Raw genomic sequence first — 24,336 nt, forward strand, 5'->3', positions numbered from 1 at the left:
AGCAGAGACCCGAGACAGAGGGCCTGCCTGCCGCCTGCGCAGAACGGAGGCCCGGGGAAGGCGTGACTGTGGGTGACTGTGACTGTGACGGTGACCCAGAGCAGGGCAGGGGTTTCACACGAAGGTGGAAGACGGCCTCAGGGGCTGAAAGGCCTGGGAGGCCAAGGGGCCCCTGGGGACCAGGACGGTTTCCTACACGCAGCGAGCCCTTCCTCAGACCTGCCGAGTGTCTACTCCGGTTAGAAATCCTCCCTCCGTCTCCACCGCCCCACCTCCCAAGTCCGCAAAGGCAGGGGCTTGATGAACGCGCGGCTGCTCCTGGGATTTCAGTCACCAGCAGCAGAGAGAAGGCTCTAACTGTGTGCGTGTGAGGTAGCATCCGACTCTGACCCGGGAAGGAGCTACGGTCTCCAGGACACGGGCAGAGTCAGAGCTCGAGTGTGGACGGCCTCCGGCTGCTTCTCTCTTGGGTCTCCTCCTCGAAGAAGGCACCAGCCGAACCTAAGCAAGCCCGTCTCAACCTTCTTCTAGATCGAAAACGCTTCTGATGCATTACAGACTTCCTAAGAACGGAGAGTGGATGAGGGGAAGTTGGGAAAGACCAAAACCTCTCTTTTGTCTTTTTAGGGCCCACACTTGTGGCACATGGAGGTTCTCAGGCTAGGCGTCAAATTGGAGCTGTAGCCACCACCACAGCCACAGCCTCGCCAGATCCAAGCCGCGTCTGCGACCTACAGCACAGCTCGTGGCGATGCCGGATCCTTAACCCACTGAGTGAGGCCAGGGATCGAACCCGCATCCTCATGGACACTAGTCAGGTTCATTAACGGCTGAGCCACGAAGGGAACTCCCCAGGTTTCCTCGTTAAGCCTAGAAAGCAGGCGCACTGCGGATGGACCCGACGCGGCCTAAGGTCGGCATCGGGGAGAGAGGCTTTTGTTGGAACTGCGAACAGAACTGAACAACTGTGGCTGCCACTCTGGCTTCAGGGTCACAGTTGCCCTCAACAGCTCGACTAGCCAGAAAATGACCTCTCAGAGCTCCTTCCTCACTTGGGTACTTTCTAAGACGACTGGAAAGTAGCCACAGCAGCAGATACACCTTGGGACCGTATGGGCCCTGGGCGGGTTATTCACTCCTAGGAGGCCCGCAGCCGGTGGGGAAGAGCTTGATCCTGAGCCACTGCTCCAAGCTCTCCGAGGCCAGGTTCCTAGACGGGAGGGGTGAGGTAAGACAAAAAGCAGGCATTCACGCTAGCTGCATCAGAAAAAGGCTAAACGATTCGGGATTCGGACGAAGCTATTCATAAAACACAGGCTCGGAACTACTGCTACTAAACCGGAAGCGCTCTTGTTAATAAGCTTCCTTAGGGAAGAGGGAACTAGGGCAGACCGGGCGCCGTTACAATCCTGAAAAACTCGTGATTGCCTGCAGCTCTCCTCAGTCTAACTCCTATCCGACTTGGACAGAGGTCGAGGGGAAATGGCACTGGCCCAGGAACCCTCCTCTCCAGACCGGTGGTCACTGGGAAACTCTGTGGACCAATCTCACCGTGTCTGGGGCTCTCGTTGCCAGAAGCTATCAAAGAGTATTTTTCGGGCCTAGACCGAGGGGCCGATGTCATCTCCTGTTCCTCATGCAGGCGGAGAGGAAGTGGCCCAGGACCTGGACTCAGAAAGGTGGCTACAGTTCTGGCGGCATCGTTAGCCAGCTCTGCAGATCTGGGGCCTGAGTCCTGGTCGCTACCACAGGGTCAGCTGCTAATCACTGGAGGTCTCCAGAGCTGGACCAAACCCTAAGCTTCTCCTCGTGTCGGGGGAGCTGAGCAGGAAGCTGGGAAGTAGCAGCAGAGGCAAAGAAAGGAAGAGAGAGAAGTTTCTTTCTTTCCTTGACTTTTATCCCCGGGAGCAGATGGCCTGTATCTAAGAAGCCATGATTCAGACATGGAGATGAAATGGAGTCATTAAACCCACGGGCTGACTCGATCATCAGCCCGAAATAGCAGCTGTCAGACAATCGCAGGGCTTCTTCCCCTGGACACTCAGGGCCTTGTTCTCCCCGCCCCGCGGGCCACAGCCGTTCACACGTCACTTTTAATGAACCCGCCCTGAGAGTCACTCTGCTCTCAGCTCCTACAACGGGGCTTTGTGCCCTGGGCACTTCCTCGGGGCTCCAGGGACCAGCAGATTTGCTTTTACCGTTCCTTGCCCTCTGAGGGGAGAGGCCAGGCTCTCTGCACGTGGGGACAGGTGCCCTCGGGGACGGTTTTTTGGCTCAGAAGAGCCCGCCCGCCCGCAGCAAGTCAAGAGAACCAGGCCGAGGGTGGAGCAGCTGAGTGCGGCGGCCGCCGAAGGAAACCCACCGCCGCCAGGGACGGAGAGTCCCACAGGGAGGCCTTCTGCGGTCAGCCTCCCTCTTCGCTTCTCCTCTTGATCCTACTAACCGTGAACCCCCACCCCCAAAGCTAAAGCCGTGAAGGGCCCTGCAGGCCCTGCCAGCCCAACGCTCTCTGTCGATGTGAAGGGGCTGCCCCAGAGACCCGGGCTGGCTAGCCTGGGCAGTGCCCGTGGGGTCTGGCCTCGGGCCTTGGGCCTTCCGCCCCCCGCCAGCCCTGGGCTCTCTGCTCTCGGCCCGGACGCCCAGGGGGTCTGGGAGGCATTGCCAGGGCAACTAGAAACACCTTCCCTCGGTTTCTCCCAGATGCTGAGTGACCCCAGCGCCCAGCACGAGCAGGTACACGATGCAGGCGGCAGCTTCCTTCTCGGCTTCCCTTTGCTTCGGCAGCGCCTCGTCTAGGCTCCGGGGCTCCCTGCGCTGGGAGCCAGGACGCTGACAGGCGCGGCCTCTCGGCTGAAAGGCTGAATTCGACCCACATCCCTGCTCCCTCGGCCTGTAACTCCTGGTCTCCCCTGGGGAGCAAGAGGCGAGTGGGGCCACCCAGCAGGGAGAAGCCACAGAGGGCTGGCGGCCGGCGGCCAGGAAGCAGCTGGGATCCCGGCTCGGCTCCGCCGGAAGAAGCTGGCGGGATTCCCCACCGGAGGCCCACGCGGGGCCGCTCAGCCGCGAGGCCAGAGGACGACGGGGGCGGGGTGTGCTTTTGTTTGTCTGGAAATGCTTCCTATCAGGCCGCATGACCTTAGATGGTGCGGAGGAAACGCACACGACAGCTTCCCACTCTACGTCCCAGGTCCCGGGCCTCAATGCGCCGCCTGGGGATCTGAAGTCCCTCCTGCCCCTGTCTCTTCCTGTGCAGAGAGTCTGGATTCAAGGATGCCAGCAAATAGCCAAGAAGCCTCATCAGAGATTCTTCTGTTTAGGGAAGGTTCAGAAGTCATACAGAAGATACTTCCAGAGTTCCCTGGTGGCGCGGCAGGTTAGGGAGCTGGCGTGGCTGCCGCTGCCGTGGCTAGGGCTGGAGCTCTGGCCCAGGGAGCGTTCATGGGCTGCGGGTCCTCAGAAGGGAGCTTCCCTCGGAGGGAAGCTGGGAGCAACAGTCAGGCCGCTGTTGACTGTGGCGCTCCGAGTGCTCTTCCACCTGTGGCCCGGGACGCTGAGCGTGTGTGCTCTACACCCTGGACCTTGCGCCGAAGGTACCTTTCTAGGCCGTGACAGGTACCAGCGGCCCCACAGCTATGGCTCTGTGAACAGCTAAGCACAGGCCAAGGCTCACTGCATGACTCCCCGGTACCACAGGCTTGAAGGGAAGCTCCTATCACCCAGGGCGGTGGGGAACATGGCAGCAGGCCCAGCCCCAAAGGGCCTTCTCCAGACACAGTGCTGGGGTGGCTTCGGCCATACCTTCTCTCTTGTTTCCTTTTAGGGCTGCACCGCTGGCATATGGAGGTTCGCAGGCTAGGGGTCGAATCGGAGCTGTAGCCACCGGCCTACATCATAGCCACAGCCATGCCAGATCCAAGCTGCGTGTGTGCCCTACACCACAGCTCATAGCTACGCCAGATCCTTAACCCACTGAGCCAGGCCAGGGATTGAACCCACGTCCTCATGGATTCTAGTCGGGTTCGTTTCCACTGAGCCACAACAGGAACTCCAGCCTTGCGGCCACAGTGTACTTTGCTCAAAGGCAGCTTATCCCCTGACCCTTCCCCATAAGAAGGCCTGGATCATCTGCCCTCCTAGCCCCATCCTTCCTTGTAGAGGCTCTAGCTCAACACAATCCACTTCCATCCTCTCCGGCGCAGGAGAGTAAGCGGGGGCGAGAGCAGTAGCAGCAGAGCGCCCCGGAGCAGGCGGCTCTCAGACGTGGCCTGGTCCGCCGTGGAGCTGCTCCCCTGCCTCCTCGGCCAGGCCTTTGCTTGGCCGCTTTCTACGCTGCCGTGTTCTCTCTCCATCACTTTCGCTTGGGAAGGTGAGAGTCAGTAAGGACTCTTGACTCATTTTCTCCGCAGTTCCTACATCTCCCAAGGTACCGACTGGAATCTGCGTCAGCTTTTGCTCCTATCTGCCAGGGCCGACGCAAACCTCTGCGGCCCGCGTCACGGTTGGCTTATTAACTGTGTTTCTGTTTCTAGAATGGCAGGAAGAAGAACAAGAATAATCCAATGTACTATCTATAGTCAGTCCTCAGGCCCTAGTTCTCCCGGTCAGTACTTCCTAACCTCGCTGGAACGGGACGAGAAAATCCACTCTAGAAACAGAGACCCCTGTAGAGAAGCTTCTAGGCCCTCGGAACATCATCACCTGCTCTTCGGCCCCGACACGCAGACCGGGAGCACAGAGGCCAGGCTGGGCTCCCCGCGCTCACTCACCCTGGCGAGGTCCTCTCTTCCGCCGGAACGCCGCGCCTGACTGCAGGGCTTCCAGAAGACTGTCCATCACACCCGTCTCATCACCCTCTGTCACGAACAAGGACAGGGAGGTAAGCTCTTTGCCCAGGAGCCTTCGTGTGTTGAGCCCCCCCAAACTGCAGGGAGGCCACTGCGTGGCTCCCCCGCCCTCAGTGTCTGGGGGCTCAGGGCAGTAGAGGGCTTGACTTCAAGCCCCACAGCCCAGGTTTACTTGTGTCTGTTTGAAAATGCTTAAGACAGTTTTACCGGCTCCCAACCACTGCCAACCTTGGCTTGTCTTGCTGCAGTACCCCCGCCCCCCATCCGCATCAGGACCAGCCAGGAGAATGGCAGAACTGCCCAACTCTCAGATGGACAGCAACAGAGACCGGCTTAAGGAAACTGATAAGGAACCAGGTCAGTCTTTCTCCTGAAATGTTTCACTCTAATTTACATAAACCTCTCCTGGAAAGCCTGGTTCCAGTCTTAAGCACTGCCCCCAGCAGCTGCATTTTCCCCAAGTCAGCGCTCATCTAAGAAGAGTGTCTGGCTGGAATACAAAGAGTTAATGCTGAATCCTTATTCCAGCCTGGCTCCGTTTCCATGGCAACAGCTCAGGGTGGTGAAATCCGAAACTGTGAAATCCCCAGGAGCAGGCTAGGCTGCCAGCCTGGAGCGGGGCTCACTGCTCCCAGCGCCCCCTGCTGGCTGAACGTCACCAGTGCAGCTGACCTACATTCCAATCTCATGGGTTTGGCCTGGGGACAAGGACCAGGGCCGGGTCCCCGGTACTGCCCGCCCCGTGACTATGTGCAGGCTTTGTCCCACATGTCAGCTGGACTCCACCTTTCCCTGTTACATCTGAGACAATAACAGAACAAACCCTACAAGTCTGGAGAGACGGAGGAAAGGAAGGCTAACCGGCGGGGGCTCTTCTGGCTCATTTACAACCGGAGTAAGGGCGGGGGAACTGCTTCCCAGAAAAGGATAAAGAAAAGACAGAAAGGCAGGCTGTTGTGCTGCTCAGGTCCCTGACCACACACCACAAGCCGCCCCAGACCCTGGGGTGAGAGGGTGAGAGCCGCCCTTGCCTCTGTGCTCAGCAGAACGCTCTGCTTCCCGCCCGACCCCGCAGCCCTGAGAAGCTCTTGACTTAAGTGGGTTGTAGCCCCTCAGGCTCGAGGAGGGTGGCATCAGCTCAGGGCTGCGTGCAGTGGATGCTGGATTTCCGCTGCCCACAGGGAGCAGCCCGAGGGGGGCAGGGAGTCTGCAGCAGGAAAGAAGCAGCAACAGGAAACAGAGGGCCAGTAATTGAGGCCATATGTTTCAACAAAGACATGCCTCTGAGAGTGCAAGGGAGATTCTGCTCAAGAAAAGAGAGGGGCCAGCTTCCCTGCCCCCAAGCCAGAAGTTCAGTCGGTTTAGCATCTGACAGAGGTGTGTACAACTGTGCTGATCAGGTCCTGGAGACACAAGACTTAGTGAAATAAGCAGGAAGGGAAGGCAGGCCACTATTAAAGACAGAAGCAGGCCCAGGAAAACAGTCTGGGGACAAGGACCAAAGCTGGAATAGAAGGCATGAAAACCAGACCGGGGGACTGCTGGCCAGGCAGGAGCACAGACTACCAGTCAGAGCAATACTGGATCACTGGGGAGAGGAGACATCATGCAGGAACCAGCCCAGGAGGTGCATGTCCTGAAGCTGGGGTTCAAGTCCAGCGTCAGGACTGGGGAGGGAGAAGGCTGCCGACGATCACGTGGCAGGAGCTGAGCTCAGACATGAGCTGTCCTCTGGCCTCTCGATTCAGACAGAGAAGCCTTCCAGATGTGCCCGCCTCAAGCCAGCGGCCCTCCGCCTTCGCGTCTCACCAGCATTCATGTCTATGAGCTGCTCTCTCTTCTGCTGCTTCTCCAGCCGCTCCTTCTCCGCCTTCTCCTTGGCTAGTTTGGCTCGTCGCATCTTTTCCTCCGTCTCCCGCCGCTTCTGGTTCTCCTTGACTGCTTGCTGTGGCGAGAAAATGAACACGTGGGCACGTAGGCACTCGACTCACACGCGTGCACACCCACCCCCTCCGACCCGGGCCCAGGGCAAAGGCAGAAGCGTCCTGCTTACCACGAACATATTCTTAAAGTTGTGCAGATCCATGAAGAATTCCTCCACAGCCACCTTCTTGGGGTCAAAGAGGAAGTACTCGCCCAGCTCCTTGTAGAGGGTCTCCATGTTGGAATGCATCAGCCGCAGCTTGTTATACTGCTCCTGGGCATCCTTCACGAAGCTGTGCGGCCGAGGAGTAAAGGCCCAAGACCGGGAAGCAGACCCTTGGCCCGTGCAGACAGGCCCTGGCATATATGCACCAGGATGCCCGACACCGCGCTGTCTCTGCCAGCAAAAGCCAGCGGCCATCTCAACCGCCCTAACGGAGGGACGGTCGACTCTAAACGTGCTTTTCCTCCAGAATAGGAGGGGGCAGGTTAAAAAGAGACTGTTTTGCATATATGGCTATGGAAAAAGGGCTAAGACATAGTCTGTGCTAAAGCCATACAATGCAATTTTTATTTAAAATAAATCAATTAGGGTGAAAATCAGAGACAAGTCCACTGGCAGTGGTTCCTTTTGCGGAGGGACAGAGAAAGGAACACGTGTGTGTGGAAGGGCGGAGGGCGAGGTCTCAAGGAAGACTAAGTTATCCGCATGGTTGGCCAGGCAGACCACAGAAATGAGAACGCCCGCAAGAACCATGGTTGTCTTGCTTTTTTAGGGCCCCACCCTCGGCATTCGGAGGTTCCCAGGCTAGGGGTCGAATCAGAGCTACAGCCAGCTGCCGGCCTACATCACAGCCACGCAGGATCCGAGCCATGTCTGCGACCCACACCACAGCTCATGGCAACTCTGCATCCTTAACCCACTGAGTGAGGCCAGGGATCAAACCCACGTCCTCAGGGATGTTAGTCAGATTCGTTTCCCCTGAGCCATGCCGGGAACTCCAAGAACTATGTATTTAATGGAAAAAAAATGTTTAAAGAGGGAAAAACTGTCTATCACCTCCACCCTGATGTCCCCCTGGGAAATTCCTTCCGAGGGGCAACTCCTTTCAAGAAAGGATATGGTCATTTTCTCCACAAACTTGTCTTTCTCGTCTGTGGCAGCTGGGAAATTCTGAATGTCACGTTCCACATCGGCAATCTGTTTCTTCATCTGGTCCAGGTTCTTCTGCAAGTTTTCAGCAGAAACTAGAGGCGACAGGGAGACAGACAGGAAAAGCTCACTCCCTCCAGTTTCAGGCCCCATTCTGTCCTGCAGGGCACAGCTCCGGTCTACACAGCAGCTGGTGCTCAATTATTTTAATTCTCTCATGTACTCGCTAATTGTTCCGCACATCTTTCCAGTGAAACTATTAATTACTTGATGATTAAACCTCCAGCCTCCACAAGCTGTACAGGACTAGCTGGAGAAGAGAGCTTTCATTTAATTTAACAAGAATCGAAGAAATCGCCTGGGATCTTGGTCTCATTTATTTTAGAGAACGAGGTTTGGGAGGAAGGGGACACACGTAAAAATTTAGAGCGAGGGCAGACACCCGGTCCCGTTTCTGCTGAAGGCCGCGTTCTCGTTGCCTACTTCCAGGACCGAGAGGCCTGGCTTTGGTTCATCTAGTTGGCACCCGCTGAATAAACTGCTACCCGCTGCCTCTCTCCCAGGCGTTTGCTGGTGTGCGGGGTCCCCCTTGGAAGGGAAAGAACGCCTCTGGACCCGGGGGCCTCTCTTCCGCCTGAGCCTTAGCCCTCCCGCTCACGACTGCCTGGACTGGAGACGGTCGGAAAGCTAGCCTCTGTCTTCTTCCTCTACCTCGTGCGGAGCTTGCCGGGGCCTGGCACCCGCTTCTAGCCTCGCCCCGGCTGCCCACCTCGGCTGGCTTTCTCCACGTGGGCCAGCTCCTCCGGAAACCTGAGGACGTCGGGGTGGTCATTCTCACACAGCTCGGCCAAGAAGTGCAACAGCGTCATCTTCTGATCCGTGGACTTGGTGTCCCGGAGCTTGGGGGCAGGAGGAGAAGCGTGAGTCCCGACAGCGGGGCCACCGCCTTCCCGGGGCTGGTCGGCGCGAACCCCGGCTCACCTTGCAGAGGAAGCTGATGCTGAAGCCGAAGGCCCCGGCGTTCCTGGAGCCGGCGTTCATGTAGTTGCCCACCAGCAGGGTGAGCTCCAGGAGGCTGGCGAAGCTCTCGCTCTTGCGCGTCTCCTCGCACGCGGCCGTCACGGACACGATCTCCGGCTTGATGTTCTCCACCTGCTCACCGAACTGCAGCCTGAAGAGGATGGCGTTGAGGCGCGGCCGCAGGCGGGGCACAGCACCCATCTGGGGGGACAAGCAGCTCCGTTACTAACAGCCAAGAGAGACAGCGGGAAGGAAGAGGAGGAGGCGGGCTTCGGTCTGCTGGGCTCCAGCCGGGGGAGTCCAGGAGCCGAGTTCCAGAGCGGGGAGAGACAGACAGACAGACAGATGGGTTCAAAACAGACACGGGGCCAGGAACAGGCACCCAGGCTGCCGTCGGGGAGGGAGGAGGGGTCAGAGAAGAGCCTGGGCGACAGGCCTCACTCACCACCACGCCGAACTGCTCGGACTCGGCCAGATCGTCGTATTCATCCTTGAGTTCGGAAAGCATTTTTAACTGCTCTGGCTCTGGCATCTGCTTGATGAGGTTCTGCAGGAGAGAAGGAACTGGCTCAGCGAGAGGCGCATGAGCTGCCGACCTGAGCTCTGTGAGCCCCTCACCTGCCCAAGGACCCTGAGAGGAAAACGCGGGCTAGGGGAGGGAAGGGGGGAGGCCCCTAGGGAGAGGGCAGGACCTTTAAAAAGTAACCTGATCATCAGAGAGATGGAAGCTCACCCAAAGCGAGCCTTCTTTTTTTTAAGGCTGCAGTGCAGCCTACGGAAGTCCACAGGCTAGGGGCTGAATGGGAGCCGTGGCTGCCAGCAATGCCGGGTTCTTAACCCACAGAGAGAGGCCACGGATTGAACCCAAGTCCCCACGGGTACTAGTCAGGTTCTTAACCCGCTGAGTCACAACGGGCATTTCCAGAGCTAGCATTCCTTAAGTCAAGGATGCTTAAAGAATCCTCATGGTGTGAGCAGAGAGGAGGCGAAGGGAGTGTCCAGCGATGCCAAGAGCCGGCTCCAGGATAACCCTGCTCCGTACCTGGATCATAGACTCAGTGAGAACAGCCTCGTTCACCTCCAGGATGACGTTCTTAATCTCTTGATAAGGCATGCGGAAGGAACCCAGAAAGATTGCTGCCAGGGAAAGGAAGACAGACAGGTTCCTCGCAGCCTCCTCCCCCTTCCAGCCCCTCCTGCAAAGCCAGGCTGGCCAGTGTTCCCAGCAGTGCTCTTTCCACGGCCCGGAACCCCGACCAGCGCCTCCCTGCCTGTACAGTTAAGAGCCCAAGGTTCAGGGTTCCCACCTCCCCATCTCCCCCCTGAACCCCCACATTCATGTCAGCCATCAGCCACACGGCTGAAGCCCCCCCGAGTACAGACTCGGGGACGCCTTGCCTGTGCTCACGGGGAGGCTCGGATCTCCCGGTCTGCGCACATCAGAGACGGTCCCCGGCCCCACTCTAGTTCCTGACCCCGCCACGCCATCCTCAAAGCTGCCACGGCCGGGAAATGCGCTGATTCTCAAACTGCCCCATCCCGTTCCCTGACAGACACGTCCTATCCTTCCATCCCTCTCGTCGGTCAATCCCTAAACGGCCTCTTCAAGCTCATCAGAGCGCATGCGCGCTCGCCCTCTCACACCCATTTTCTCCGAGTGCCTGCCTCAGTTCGCCTGTCCCTTCTCTGCCCTGTAGTCTGTCATGTCACTCCTGCTCTGTTGTTACTGTGACTCCTCGTCTCCCGTTTGCCTCTCCGTCCAGTCCCTGGCAACCCAGCCACCTCCCTTCTCTCCGCTTAAACTGGAAGGATGGGCGGTGCTAGCGAAACTCGGCGGGTCAGAGTCTACGCATCTGGTGGCACCACTGATGACCAGGGCCTTGCTGCTGCCCCTGTGTCCCTGCTGCACGCTCTCCTGCTCTCCGGGCAGCTCCTTCGTACAGAATATCCCCGTTCTCCCAACTGTCCCAACACCTCCCCATTTGTGCCAAAAACATCTTCCTTCTTTTTACCGAGAAAAACTGAAGCCACTGGTCAAATTACTTGCTAAACTTTCTCTTATTCCACTTACAAACTAAGCGCTGGGGCCTCTCAGTTGGGAGCAGACTAGAAAAGCTTGACTACTGTGGGAACATTTAGAAGAACACCGGTGCCACCACTTCTGTGAGCAACTCCATCCGTGTACTCATCCCCTTCTCAGATTTCAATGGAACAGGCGGCCCTATGGACCCTTTGCTTCAGTGCATATGGTCAGCCCTCCTCACACAAAGGACTTGAGCATCCGAGGATTCTGGTACCGCAGGAGGTCCCAGAGCCAGTTCTCCACAGATACTGAGGGTCTCTGCACACAAGTCTCTCTTATCGTCAAAAATCCTCCCTGACTCACCTCCGAATTACCAACCTCCTTCCTTGCTTCACTCTGTAACATCCTGTAAGCAGTCTGTTCTCACTCCCATAATTCTCACTAATCCTCTGTCCCCACAAGTGAGTGAAAAGACGACAATCACTTGCTGAGCGTATATCCCAGGTATGACCTAGTATCTTGCACACATCTACACACACGGTCTCATTTAACCCTATTGACAGTATCTGTTTAAGTTTGTATTATTAGCTGCATTTGATAGAAAAGGAAACTCATACTTAAAGATGTTAAGCTACCCTTCCAAGGTCACACTGCTAGCAAGGGTTGCAGCCAGGATTTGCTTTTTAGGGCCGCACCTGTGGCATAGGGAGGTTTCCAGGCTAGGGGTCTAATTGGAGTTACAGCTGCCAGCCGACGTCAGATCCAAGCCTCGTCTGCAACCTGCACCACGGTCACGACAACGCCGGATCCGTAACCCACGGAGCAAGGCCAGAGATCGAACCAGCAACCTCTTGGTTTCTGGTCAGATTCATTTCTGCTGCGCCATGACGCGAACTCCTGGAGCCAGGCCTTAAATACAAATGGGTTCCAGAGCTTCTGTCTTAATCCCTATGCTATAGTGAAATTACTCTTGCCTAGGCCACTGACCTTCCTAATGCCAGATCCAAAAAAATATCTGTCCTCTCCTGCTGAGACTGCACTCCCACTTCTCAGCACCATACAGACTATTGTTCTCGCTGTTCCTTTCCAGCCTCCTTTGAGGTCTCCCCTTCTTAATCACCTGTCCCCCTGAATATTAATGGCCCCCAAAGCCAATTCATGCCTTCGACGCTGACGGACATGCTCCCATCCCCTGGATGCCTATCTCCAGCCAGGCTTCCTCCTGAGTTCTACACCCAAATGCCTAGAGCAGCCACCCTGCTGGAGGAGGCCCACAGAAACCTAAAATTCTTAAAATTAAATCAATTATTTCTACCAACCTGCCCCCTCGCTCATGTCCACCACTTCTCCCACAAAACAGAGAATCTGCTCCTGCTGGATTTTCCTATTCCAATAAACAACACCTCTCTCTACGGAGTGATGGTAACCCAAGAGACATCGCCTTCATTTCCGCTCTCGCTCGCTAAGTGCCAGTCACTCTATCGCGTCACCGCAGTTTCCATAACAGGACTCACAGACAGACACCTGCTTCGTACTATTTGCTGTGGGTGATCTAAGACCGTATAGTCCAGAATAACACGAAGACTTACTGTTCTCATTATATCACTGACTTAACCCGCGGGTATGTCTACTTATGACTTGTGTGACCCTGGCCAAGTTCACAACATCTGTTTTTATTTTTATTTTTGATCCCCTGGGCCAGGGATCAAACCTGAGCTACAGCTGCAACCTATGCCACAGCTGTGGCAACACCGGATCCTTAAACCACTGCACCGAGCTGGGGATCAAACCCACACCACAGCAAAGACTCCAGATCCTGAACCTGCTGTGGCACAGCAGGAATTCCAAGTGACCACATCTGAACTTTAGTTTTCTCCTTTGGCAAAATGGGGACAATGGCCATGCTGCTGGATAGTGAGTGGGTTTTATGGAATATCTACCCTTTCATCTCTGGAACACATACCTATATGTGCCTAATCGAGTCTGAAATCTGGCAGACCCCCAAACATTTCCTGACCAAGTATTTAAATCTTTATGATTCAGCTCAAAGTAGGGAGAGCAACAGCTGGAATAAAGAGAAAAAGGAAGCGTCATCCTGATCATTACACACTACATAGATCAACACTGCAAAGGAGTTTCTGAGCTGAGAGATGCCACCAATCCAAGTGCAGGTATGAATACAGGCAGCAAGTTCCGAACAGACTCTGTGACGTTACTGATTTGACTCTGAGAAGCACAGGATTTACATTCTTTATTCTAAACCACAAAGTTACTTTACATTTAACCCAAGTCACGCCAGCGCCTGCATTTAAAGGAAATACTGAAAAGAAAGTAAGAAAGGATAAAATGTGCAGCGGCTGGAACCCTTGTGTCAGACTTCCCATGGAGGCAAAGGAACAGTAAGGGCTCTGAAATACGAAAAGCCGCAGTTCAACTCCCAGGCCTGTCTCTTACCCACTGTATGACTAGGCAAATTCTAAAGGTCTTATTAGCCTTCATTTCCTTGCTCTAAGATTAGATAATATATTTTTTTTTTCTGCATCCATGGCATATAGAAGTGCCCAGCAGTGACAATGCCAGATGCTTAACCCACCGAGCCACCACAGAACTCCCAATGCTCACTATCTTGTGGTGCTACTGAAGTGGTCAGACAAGGTATCAGAAATTCATTTTCCTTTCTCTCTTTCTACGGCTGCACCTGCGGCATAGGAAGTTCCTGGGGTAGGGACTGAAGTGGAGCTGCAGCTGCAGCAGCAACGCTGGGTCTTTGGCCCACTAAGCAAGGCCGGGGATCAAATCTGCATTCCTTCCTCATGGACAGTATGTGGGGTTCTTAACCCAATGAGCCACAATAGGGACTCCCAGAAATTCATGATGCAATAGCTACTGGCACTCTGGCAAACAGCAAAAACCCAACAAATGAAAATTTTTTATCAAGGGACCCTGGATCCATCAGAGTTAAGCTCTTAGAAGACACCTTGGCATTTCAAATTGCTGGGATCACAGAGTTACTCACAGAGATTCTGGGCCGTCTTTGAATCCAGCACCTTTAACTCTTTCACTTTTTTCTTTTGCACAGATTTCTTTTCTTCTCCACCTTCCTGATCCTTCTTGGCTACCGAGGGAAAGATGAGAAAAGTAACATTAAGGACAAGCCACATGTGCGCCTAAATGAACTACGCCCCAGCCTAGAGAGGCCCTCTTCCTCCCTATCACTCACGGCCTCCCTGTTAAACTCCTCCAGGGCGCACCTCCTCTGTTACCCCCAACCTTCTCTTAACCACGTCCCCTTCCAGCTCTAATAATACATCGTTTTCACTTCTTCAACAGTTATCAGTAATACCGTCCCATCCACAGCCTATCTCGGGAGCAGCAAACTTTGTATAAAGGCCCACAGAGTCAGTATCTTAGGCTTTGAAGACCAGGTGTTCTGTCTCAACTGCTCACCTCTGCCACTGCAGCATGAAAGCAGTCATAGGTAATACAGAAAGGAACTGGTTATGTTCCAATAAAACTTTATTTTCAAAAGCAGGCGGCCAGCCTGAGGGCTATAGTTTGGCAGTCACTGTACTAGAGTCTTCCTCTGTGCTATCATTTTGTGCTTAACATGACTTTTCTTTCAAGCTCCATCTTTTTTGGGGGGTCCCACCCACAGCCTGTGGAAGTTCCTGGGCCAGGGATGGAACCTGAGCCACATCAGTGACAAGGCAGGATCCTTAACTGCCAGGCCACCAGGGAACTCCTCCGGCTCCATCTTGATCATGAGCTCCCTCCCAACATTTTCTCCATCTCCCCAAATGCCTACCATCTCCAAATCCCCCCTGAATTGGACACTCTGCATAGCAAGCCCTCTCACCAACTTTGTCAAAAGTATACACAGCCTCTCCTCTACGAGCTAGGGACTCGTAGAGGAGAGACTCGTAAGGCTTCCTCCATCTCACCGGTGCCCACACTGAGGCCTACCTACTCCTTTCCTTCTTCACTCATCTCGGATTCTCCAAAGCCAGTGGATTCTCCCCTCGTAACTGGAGCCACTCTCTGCTTTGACGAACTAATTTTCATGGTATTTGTTACTTAGACTTCACTCAACAACCAATAACTCCTGTTCAGGACATACATAGCATCTTGACATTTTTCAACAGCATGCGACTTTTCAAGTGTGGATGCATTCCCACCCCACTGAGATCCTGAACTTCAAGAGCAGGGGCCCAATGCCGCTTCACGTATCACTCCCTCGGCAGCTGGCCCGACAGTACCTTCATTCAGAGCTGGCTGCCACTGCCTACTGAGACGGACTGGGCAGGAGATAGAAGGGGACACGGGAACTGTGCTGGACCAACAACAGAACATATTTTGTCAACTTTTTAGAAAGCCTTCTGGGAATATCTCCATACGGAACATCAAGAAAGTGACAAAGTTGTTGCTTCTGAGGAGAGGAAAGGGGGACCCAACTATGGAAGTGAGGGGAATACCATTCCACCCAAACCTTTTTATACTGTTTGAATTGTAAACCATATTAAAAGTATATTACCTAATATAAATAAGAAAAAAAAGCAAACAAACAACGTCATACGGCAAAAGGTACAAGAATTATTTTTAAAAAAATCCGTTGGTCTGATCCAACCTGAAGAAGAAAAATGCTAAACGGATGAAGAACAGTTATTTAAATAAGAACTCACTGAGGATCTCTAGGTACCAGGCTCTGTTCTGGGCACCAGGAATAAAACGGCAAGCAAAACAGAGATGAACGCCTGCCTTCACGGAACTCATATTCTAATAAAGAGAAACAGAGCAGCACAAGGATGAGAGAGGAGTGAGATGGTGGCAAATGCAAAGAAAACCCAGGAAGGAAGAGAACGGCGCATCTGCTGAGGGGGCAGGTGGCACCTTCAGCAGGGTGGTCAGGGGAGGCGTAGAGACCCTCGGGGTGAGAAAGCAAGGTGATTCGGGCAGAGGGAACAACCCACACAAAGGCCCGAGAGAGAAGCAGGCCTGGTGTGCAAAGGAAAAGCCAAGAGCTCAGCATGGCTGGAGCGATGGGGTGAGGCGACGAGCTCAAGTCAGAGGGGCTGAGAGACCACGTTCAACAAAATGAACACATGGGTTCTCAGGCTTAAAACAGCCAGCTGGTATCACAACATCCGGAAGCCAAGAAGCAAAATGCAAGCAAATCTCTTGTTTTATACAGGCCGAGTGAAAAGATAAAAAAAAAAAAAAAAAAAAGTGCTGATGCTGAAAAACAAAAATCAGACTCAACTTTTTGTTTGGTAATAAGAAAAATAAATAAAAGGTATAGATCCAAGAAAGAAAGGGGTGGAAATGTCACTTCAGGACAACTGCTAAAAGTAAGGATGAATTCCCAATGAAGAGCTCAGGAAAGCTAACAGATAAAAACACGCAGAGGAACTTGGTCTCACCAGACGGAGCAGCCCCACGTGGAGCAAATACAATTATATTTAAAAATTGGGGAAGATAAAGGGACCTAAATGGAATAAAGTGTCTACACTTCACGCGAACTGATAAAACACTGGCGTTGTTGGACTGGAGATGGTTAAGTATAATGTAACACCCAGAGCAACACTTACACAAACTGTATAAAGTGATATACTCAGGTATCATACATGAATCGAAATGTAATAAAAAATATCCAAAAATCCCACAGGAAAGTAAAAAAAAGAGAGAGAGAAAAGGAGAAACATACAGAAAACACAATGGTAGACTTAAAGCCCTAACATATCGATAATTACTTTTAATATATATAGTCTAAATACACCAATTAACAGAGATTGGCTGTAGTGTAAATACCCGACAATTCTTTTTTATTTATTTATATATTTATTTATTTTTTTGCTTTTTAGGGCCACACCCACAGCGTATGGAAATTCCCAGGCTAGGGATCAAATCAGAGCTACAGCTGCTGGCCTACACCACAGCCACAGCCACAGCCACATGGGATCCAAGCTGCACCTGGGACCTACACTACAGCTCACAGCAATGCCCGATCCCTGACCCACTGAGAGAGGCCAGGGACGGAACCTGCAACCTCATGGCTACTAGTCGGATTCGTTTCCGCTGCGCCATAACGAGAACGCCCTTTATTTTTGAGTGTAAGTGCCCGTATTAAGCTCTTAATTGCTGAGGCATCCATTTCAAAGACATCCATCTTGAGTAAACATATTACCAGCTATGTAACTAGATAAAGAACCAGGCCACCATCCCTGAAGGTGCCCTTTCAGAAAACCCTGGGTGACCGACATGACAGCGCTTGAGTGCCCCTGTCCCCGTTTTCTTTGGTGTGCTTGGTGATTCCCGCGCTTTATGTTTTCAATTCACCAATGCAGAGTGAGCCTATGAAGCCCTAGGCACCTCATCTCAACCCCAATAAAGGCAGAAGCCCAGAGCTGATCTGCGCTCTCCCCCCCTCCCCCATCTCTCCTCCCGGGACCTCAGCGTGTGGCCTGAGGCATCATTCTGTGTCAGGACCTGTGACAATAAAGCCTCATCTCTTCAGAGTTCTCTGATGCTTGCTACTGAGGTGCATCTTGCATTCACAGTAAGAACCGTAAGGGCTGGTCCAGCCACACTGCTGGCCCATGGGAGTGCCCCCTGGCATTCCCAGGTGCCAGCATCACTAGGCTGAGATGGATGCAAAACACTGGCAGAGTAGATTAACAAAAGGCCCAACAATACACTGTCTGTAAGAAACTTTCTTCAAATACAAAGACATGGGTAGGCTGAATTTGTAAAAGGCTGAAAAAAGATACATTGTGCAAACATTACTTAAAAAAAAAAAAAAAAAAGTAAAGAAAAAAGAAAAAGGGAGCGCCAGGTAAGTAGACTTTAAAGAAAACAGCTAGAGAGCAAGAGGGTCACTACATGATGATTAAAGGACTGAACCACCGGAAACACGTAACAATTCAAAATGTGTGTGCACCAAACAACAGAGGCTTGACCATAAGAAACAAAAACTGAGAAAATCAACGTAGCCAAGCCACAGTAATACTTCCCAACCTTATCTCCGTAGCTGGTGGAATTCTATACAAAATCAGCAAGGATATAGACGAAGTGAAGAGTCAAGTAAATGAGCAGGGTCTCACTGATACATACATAGATACAGCACTTCACCCAACAACAGGAGAGTACGTCTGTTTCAAGTTCTCACTGAAAAGCCGCCAAAAAGGACCATATGTTCTGGGCCATAAAATAAACCTCAACAAATTTAAAGGATGAAAATCACAGAGCATATTCTCTGACCATAATGGAATTAAACTGTAAATCGATAACAGAAAGATATCAGGACAATACCCAAACGTGTGGAAGCTCAAGAACCATTTCCAAATAATTTGTAGGTCAAAGAAGAAGTCTGATGGAGAAATCTTAAAAAGACATAGTAATGAATAAAAACGAAAGTACAACATGTCAAAATATATGAGGCACAGCTGAAGCAATGCTGAGAGGGACATTTACAGCGCTAAGTTTACATCAGAAAAAAGAGAGTTCAATCAGTAATCTCATTTCCTACTTCAAGGGAAAAAAAAAGAATATAAACCCAAAGCAAGCAGAAGGAAGGAAATATAAATGAAGAGAAATCAATAACAATGGAAACAACAGAAAAAGTCAATGACATAAAAAGCTGGTTTAGAGGCGGATCAAGATGGCAGAGGAGGAAGATGTGGGTTCACCTTCTCCCACAAACACATCCCCAAAACCCCTCTACACGTAGAATGACTCACACAGACCATCGACCGAAGGCTGGCAGGAGGCTTTAAACCTCCAAAAGGGCAAAAAGCCCTCCCTTAACTGGGCAGAACAAAAGAAAAGAGAGAGAGAGAAAAGGAATCAGGATGGGACCAGCACTGAGAGGGAGCAGAGAAAGGTGAAAGGAGCCCACAGCCTGGGAAGCTGCCTGAGGGGAGATCAGCCAAGACCAGGGACCTCAAAGCCTCAGAGGAAAGCACAGCAGCTGGACCGAGGAGGGCAAAGCAGAGAGCGCCACACTGACCATCGGTACCACCGTGCCAGACACCACAGCCTAAGATGCTCAGGCAGGCGCTGGGTGCTGAGACGCAGGCTCCGGAGGTCAGTTCCCAGGAGAGGACCAGGGTTGGCGGTGTGGAGACAGCCTGAGGGGCTAGGGAGCCGTGTGCCAAGGGCTGGGGAGCAGAAGTGCCACAGCTGAGGGAAGCGGGGAGGAGGTCTGGGCCCCCAGGAGAAGCAAGGTGCCATTGTTGGGGACGGCAAGAGGAGGAGGAGGAGGGGACCACCAGAGGAATCTCTTGGCGCATGCCCAGACTCTTGGAGGACGGGGCTATGGGGAGCGAGGCACCCCTTGCATGGGCCACAGGTGGCAGCACCTCCTATGCGAGCTAAGCACAGAGGGCGCCTCCTGGGTGGTCTACAAGTAGCAGCGGCAAACAGCCATCTCAGGCTCCAGAGGCGGGCGTGGCCGCCACCACTAGGGGTCTGTGAACAGGCACGACCTATGGTCCCAGCCACCTCAGAGATGTGCACAGAGGAGGCAGTGCAACCAAGCGCCCGTTGTTGCTCTCACTCCCCTAGGAACGCATACACCCTGCTGCCACCACTGCCAGCACTCCAGCTACTGCCTACATCTGCCTGAGGGTCATGGCCACTTGCCAGTGCCCTGCAACTAGGAGCAGCCTGTGCCACCTTGTCACTGTCAAGGGCTCAGCAACCAGGCACTGGCTACTAGCCCTGCCCATTGCCTCCATCTCCCTGGAAGCACAATGCAGCACCCTAAAAATAAACAGTAAGCCCTGGCAAAATACACAGGGGTGCTCTTGCAAGACTGCAGGATTTGTTTTCCGTAAACTCACAGACTAAGAAAAATGAAGACGTTCAAGAACCACTCCCAGTTAAAAGAACAGGAAAATTCACCTGAAGGAGCAAATAGTGAAACAGGCCTCTGCAGACACCACGTTCAAAAGGAGACAGTGAAAATGCTGAAGGAATTACGAGCAAATACGAAGGAATTAGGAGTGGATACAAAGAGTAATGCAAGTTAATTTTAAAAGGAACTAGAAATAGAAAATATAAGGAGGAGCCAAGAAAAATTAGAAAACTCATTTGCAGAGGAACGAATTAGTGACTTGGAAGATAGAAAAATGGAAATCACCCATTCGGGACAGCAGACAGAAAACCTAATGAAAAAACATGAAAGCAATGTAAGAGACCTACGGGATAATATAAAGTGGGCCAATCTAGACATAATAGGGATTCCAAAAGGAGAAGAAAAAGAAAGGGGAACTGAAAATATATTTGAAGAAATTACAGCTGAAAACTTTCCAAATGTAAAGGAAACAGCTATCAAGATACAGGAAGCACACAGGGCCCCAAACAAGTTGAACCCAAACAGGCCCATACCAAGACATATTATAATAAAAATGGCAAAAGGAAAAGATAAGACAGGATTCTAAAGGCAGCAAGAGAAAAACAAAGAATTATAAGGGAACCTCCATAAGGCTATCAGCTGCTTTCTCCACAGAAACAGTATAGGCCAGAAGAGAGTGGCAAGATATAGTCAAAGTTCTGCAAGGGAAAAATGTGCTGCCTAGAATACTCTACCCAGCAAGAATATCATTTAAAATAGAAGGAGAAATAAATAATTTCTCGAATAAACAAGAACTAAAAGAGAACAGCAGAACTAAACCCATTCTAAAAGAAATACTGAAAGGGTTCCTCTAAATAAAAAAGAAGAAATAGGATGGAGGAAATCACAATTGGAAAGTAATCACTTCAATAAGCCAGTACCCAGATCTAAAAGGAAAAAAAAAAAACTATTGTAAAAAGCAACAAGAAACACAGAGAACAGCGAAAGGATAAAGATGAAGATGCTAAAAAAGACCATCAAAATCCTGAAGTGTTGACAAGAAAAGGAAGAAAGTCTAGGCTTTCTTAGAATGGGTTTGAGCCTATATATGACTATCAGGCTGAGGGATGCAGATATAAGAAGGGATTAACATATTTGAAAAACAGGGCAACCACAAATCCAAACAATACATTCATGAAAACTAAAAAGAAGAGGACACAAGCATAACGTAAAAGGAAATCATTCAACCAAAAAAAGAAAAGAACAAAGGAGAAACATAGAACCAACTGGAAAACAGGATTTAAAATGCCAATAAATATATATTCATCAATAATTACCTTAAATGTCAATGGACTGCACGCTCCAATAAAAAGACACAGAGTGGCAGACTGGATAAAAAAACAAGAACCTATAACACACTGCCTACAAGAGACTCACCTTAGGGCAAAGGACATATAAAAACTGAAAGTGAAGGGATGAAAAAACATATTTCATGCGAATGGAAAAGACAGGAAAGCAGGAGTTGCAATATTCATAGCAAGCCAAAAAGACTTTAAAACGAAGGCCATAAAGAAAAAGAAGGACACTATTTAATGATAAAAAGATCCATTCAAGAAGAGGATATTACAATCATCAATATATATGCCCCAATATAGAAGCACCCAAATACATTCAGCAAATACAGACTTAAAAGGAGAAACTGATGGGAATACAATCATAGTAGGAGACTTTGTAACACCCCACTCACATCAATGGACAGACTTAGAAAATCAATAAGGCAACAGAGACCCTAAATGACACAATAGAAAAGTTAAAACTTATTTGACATTTTCAGGACATTACATCTCAAAAAAATCAGAATATACATTCTTTTCAAGTGCACATGGAACATTCTCAAGGATGGACCACATCCTGGGGCACAAAACTAACCTCGCCAACTTTAAGAGTATAGAGATTATTTCTAGTATCTTCTCTGACCACAGTGGCATGAAACTAGAAATCAACCACAGGAAAAGAAATGAGAAAAAACTGACTACATGGAGACTGAACATGCTACTAAAAAAACCAATGGGTCAATGAGGAAACCAAAAGGGAAATTAAAAAGTACCTCAAGACACAGGATAATGAAAACACTACCAAAGAACTGTGCAAAAGCAGTTCTCAGTGGGAAGTTCACAGAGATACAGGCCTTCCTAAGAAGAAAAATCTCAGATCAACAACTTAATCTACCACCTAAAAAAATTAGAAAAAGAAGAACAAAGAAAACCTAAAGTCGGCACCAAGAAGGAAATCATAGGGGTCAGAGAAGGAATCAATAAAAGAGATACAAAAACAATAGAAAAAAATCACTAAAACCAAGAGCTGGTTCTTTGAAAGGCTAAACAAATTGACAAACCTCTGGCCAGACTCACAAAGCAGAAGAGAAAAAGAACTCAAACAAAGCAAATAGGAAATGAAAAAGGAGAAATCTCAATGGATACTGCAGAAATTAAAAAAAAAAAACCCTAAGAGAACACTATGAACAATAATATGCCAACAAATTTACGAATCCAAAAGACATGGACAATTTTCAAGAGTCATACAGCCCACCAAAACTGAATCAAAAAGAAACAGATCAATTGAACAGACTAATCACTACAAATGAAACTGAATATGTAATAAAAACACTCCTTACAAACAGAAGTCCAGGAGCAGATGGCTTCACAGGTGAATTCTACCAAACATACAAAGAATTTATACCCATCCTTCTTACACTTTTCCAAAAGGTTGAAGCAGGAACACTCCCAAAGACATTTTATGAACCCACCAGCACCCTAATACCCAAACCAAAGATACCACCAAAAAGAAAATTATAGGCCAACATCTTTGATGAATATAGATACACAAATCCTCAACAAAATTTTAGCCAACCAAATCCAACAACATGTAAAAAAGATGATACACCACGACCAAGTGGGATTCATCCCAGGTTCACAAGGACAGTTCAACATACGCAAATCAGTCAACATCATACACCGCATTAACAGAAGTCAAAAACCACATGATCATCTCAACAGATGCAGAACAAGCATTTGACAAAATCCAACATCAATTCATGATAAAAACTCTTACCAAAGTGGGTATAAGGAGAACATAATTTAACATAATAAAAGCCATTTATCACAAACCCACAGCCAGTGTAGTACGCAAAAGAGAAAAGCTGAAAGCTTCCCCACTAAAATCTGGAACAGGACAAGGATGCCCACTCTCATCGCTTCTATTCAACGTAGTACTGGAAGTCCTGGCCACAGCAATCAGACAAACAAAAGAAATAAAAGGCATCCAAATACGAAGAAAAGAGATAAAACTGTCACTGTATTCAAATGACGTGATACTATATATAAAAAACTCTAAGGACTCCACACAAAAACTACTTGAACTGATCAATGAATTCAGCAAAGCAGAGGATACAAGATAAACATTCAGAAATCGGCTGCATTTCTGCATACTAACAATGAAATATTAGAAAAGGAATATAAAAATACAATACCTTTAAAAATCGCACTCCCCAAAATTAAATACCTGGAATAAATCTGACCAAGGAGGTGAAAGACTTATTACGTTGAGAACTATAAAACATTAATCAAGGAAATTAGAGAGGACTCAAAGAAGTGGAAAGATATTCCATGCTCCTGGGTTGGAAAAATTTATTTCATTAAAATGGCCATACTACCCAAAGCAATCTACAGATTCATTGCAATCTTCTATCAAATTACCCATGAGTTTTCAAAGAACTAGAACAAACAATCCAAAAATTTATAGGGAATCACAAAAGCCCCAGAATTCCCAAAGCAATCCTGAGGAACAAAAACTGAGCAGGAGGCCTAACTCTCTCATCGACTTCAGGCACTATTACAAAGCCACAGTCATCAAGACAGTGTGGTACTGGTACCAAAACAGACAGAGAGATCAACAGAACAGAATAGAGAGCCCAGAAATAAACCCAAGCACCTACGGTCAATTAATCTTCGACAAAGGAGGCAAAAATATAACATGGGAAAAGACAGTCTCTTCAGCAAGTGGTGCTAGGAAAACTGGACAGCAGCACGCAAATCAATGAAACTAGAACACACCCTGACACCATGCACAAAAATAAACTCAAACGGCTTAAAGACTTGAACAAAAGACAAGACACCATCAAACTCCTGGAAGGAGAACATAGGCAAAACATTCTCTGACATCAACCTTACAAATGTTTTCATAGGTCAGTCTCCCAAAGTAATAGAAATAAAAACGATGGGACCTATTCAATCTTTGTCTTCTGTCTTTTTTGTTGTTGTTTTGTTGTTGTTGTTGCTATTTTTTGGGCCGCTCCCTCGGCATAGGAGGTTCCCAGGCTAGGGGTCGAATCGGAGCTGTAGCCACCGGCCTACGCCAGAGCCACAGCAACGCGGGATCCGAGCCGCGTCTGCAACCTACACCACAGCTCACGGCAACGCCGGATCGTTAACCCACTGAGCAAGGGCAGGGACCGAACCCGCAACCTCATGGTTCCTAGTCGGAT

General features: G+C 50.2%; 1 protein-coding gene across 2 annotated transcripts in view; it reads right to left on the minus strand.

Annotated features, from left to right (window-relative positions):
• The window catches only part of DIAPH1 (diaphanous related formin 1), a 111,720-nt gene that overhangs the window by 1,613 nt on the left and 85,771 nt on the right, over positions 1 to 24,336 (minus strand). Inside the window, exons 18-26 of one of the 2 annotated variants that reach the window (XM_085009006.1) lie at positions 13,980 to 14,078; positions 9,983 to 10,077; positions 9,386 to 9,487; positions 8,902 to 9,141; positions 8,690 to 8,819; positions 7,890 to 8,015; positions 6,898 to 7,061; positions 6,654 to 6,789; positions 4,767 to 4,853 (exon numbers count right to left, since the gene is read on the minus strand). In XM_085009006.1, the coding sequence (XP_084865132.1) occupies positions 4,767 to 4,853; positions 6,654 to 6,789; positions 6,898 to 7,061; positions 7,890 to 8,015; positions 8,690 to 8,819; positions 8,902 to 9,141; positions 9,386 to 9,487; positions 9,983 to 10,077; positions 13,980 to 14,078 (1,179 nt within the window). 2 annotated transcript variants of the gene reach the window in all.

This window comes from Sus scrofa, chromosome 2, assembly GCF_054392235.1.
Source record: "Sus scrofa isolate SSC_HxYL_T2T_F1_AM1 chromosome 2, Sscrofa_HxYL_maternal_Yorkshire_Landrace_v2.0, whole genome shotgun sequence".
NCBI lineage: Eukaryota > Metazoa > Chordata > Mammalia > Artiodactyla > Suidae > Sus > Sus scrofa.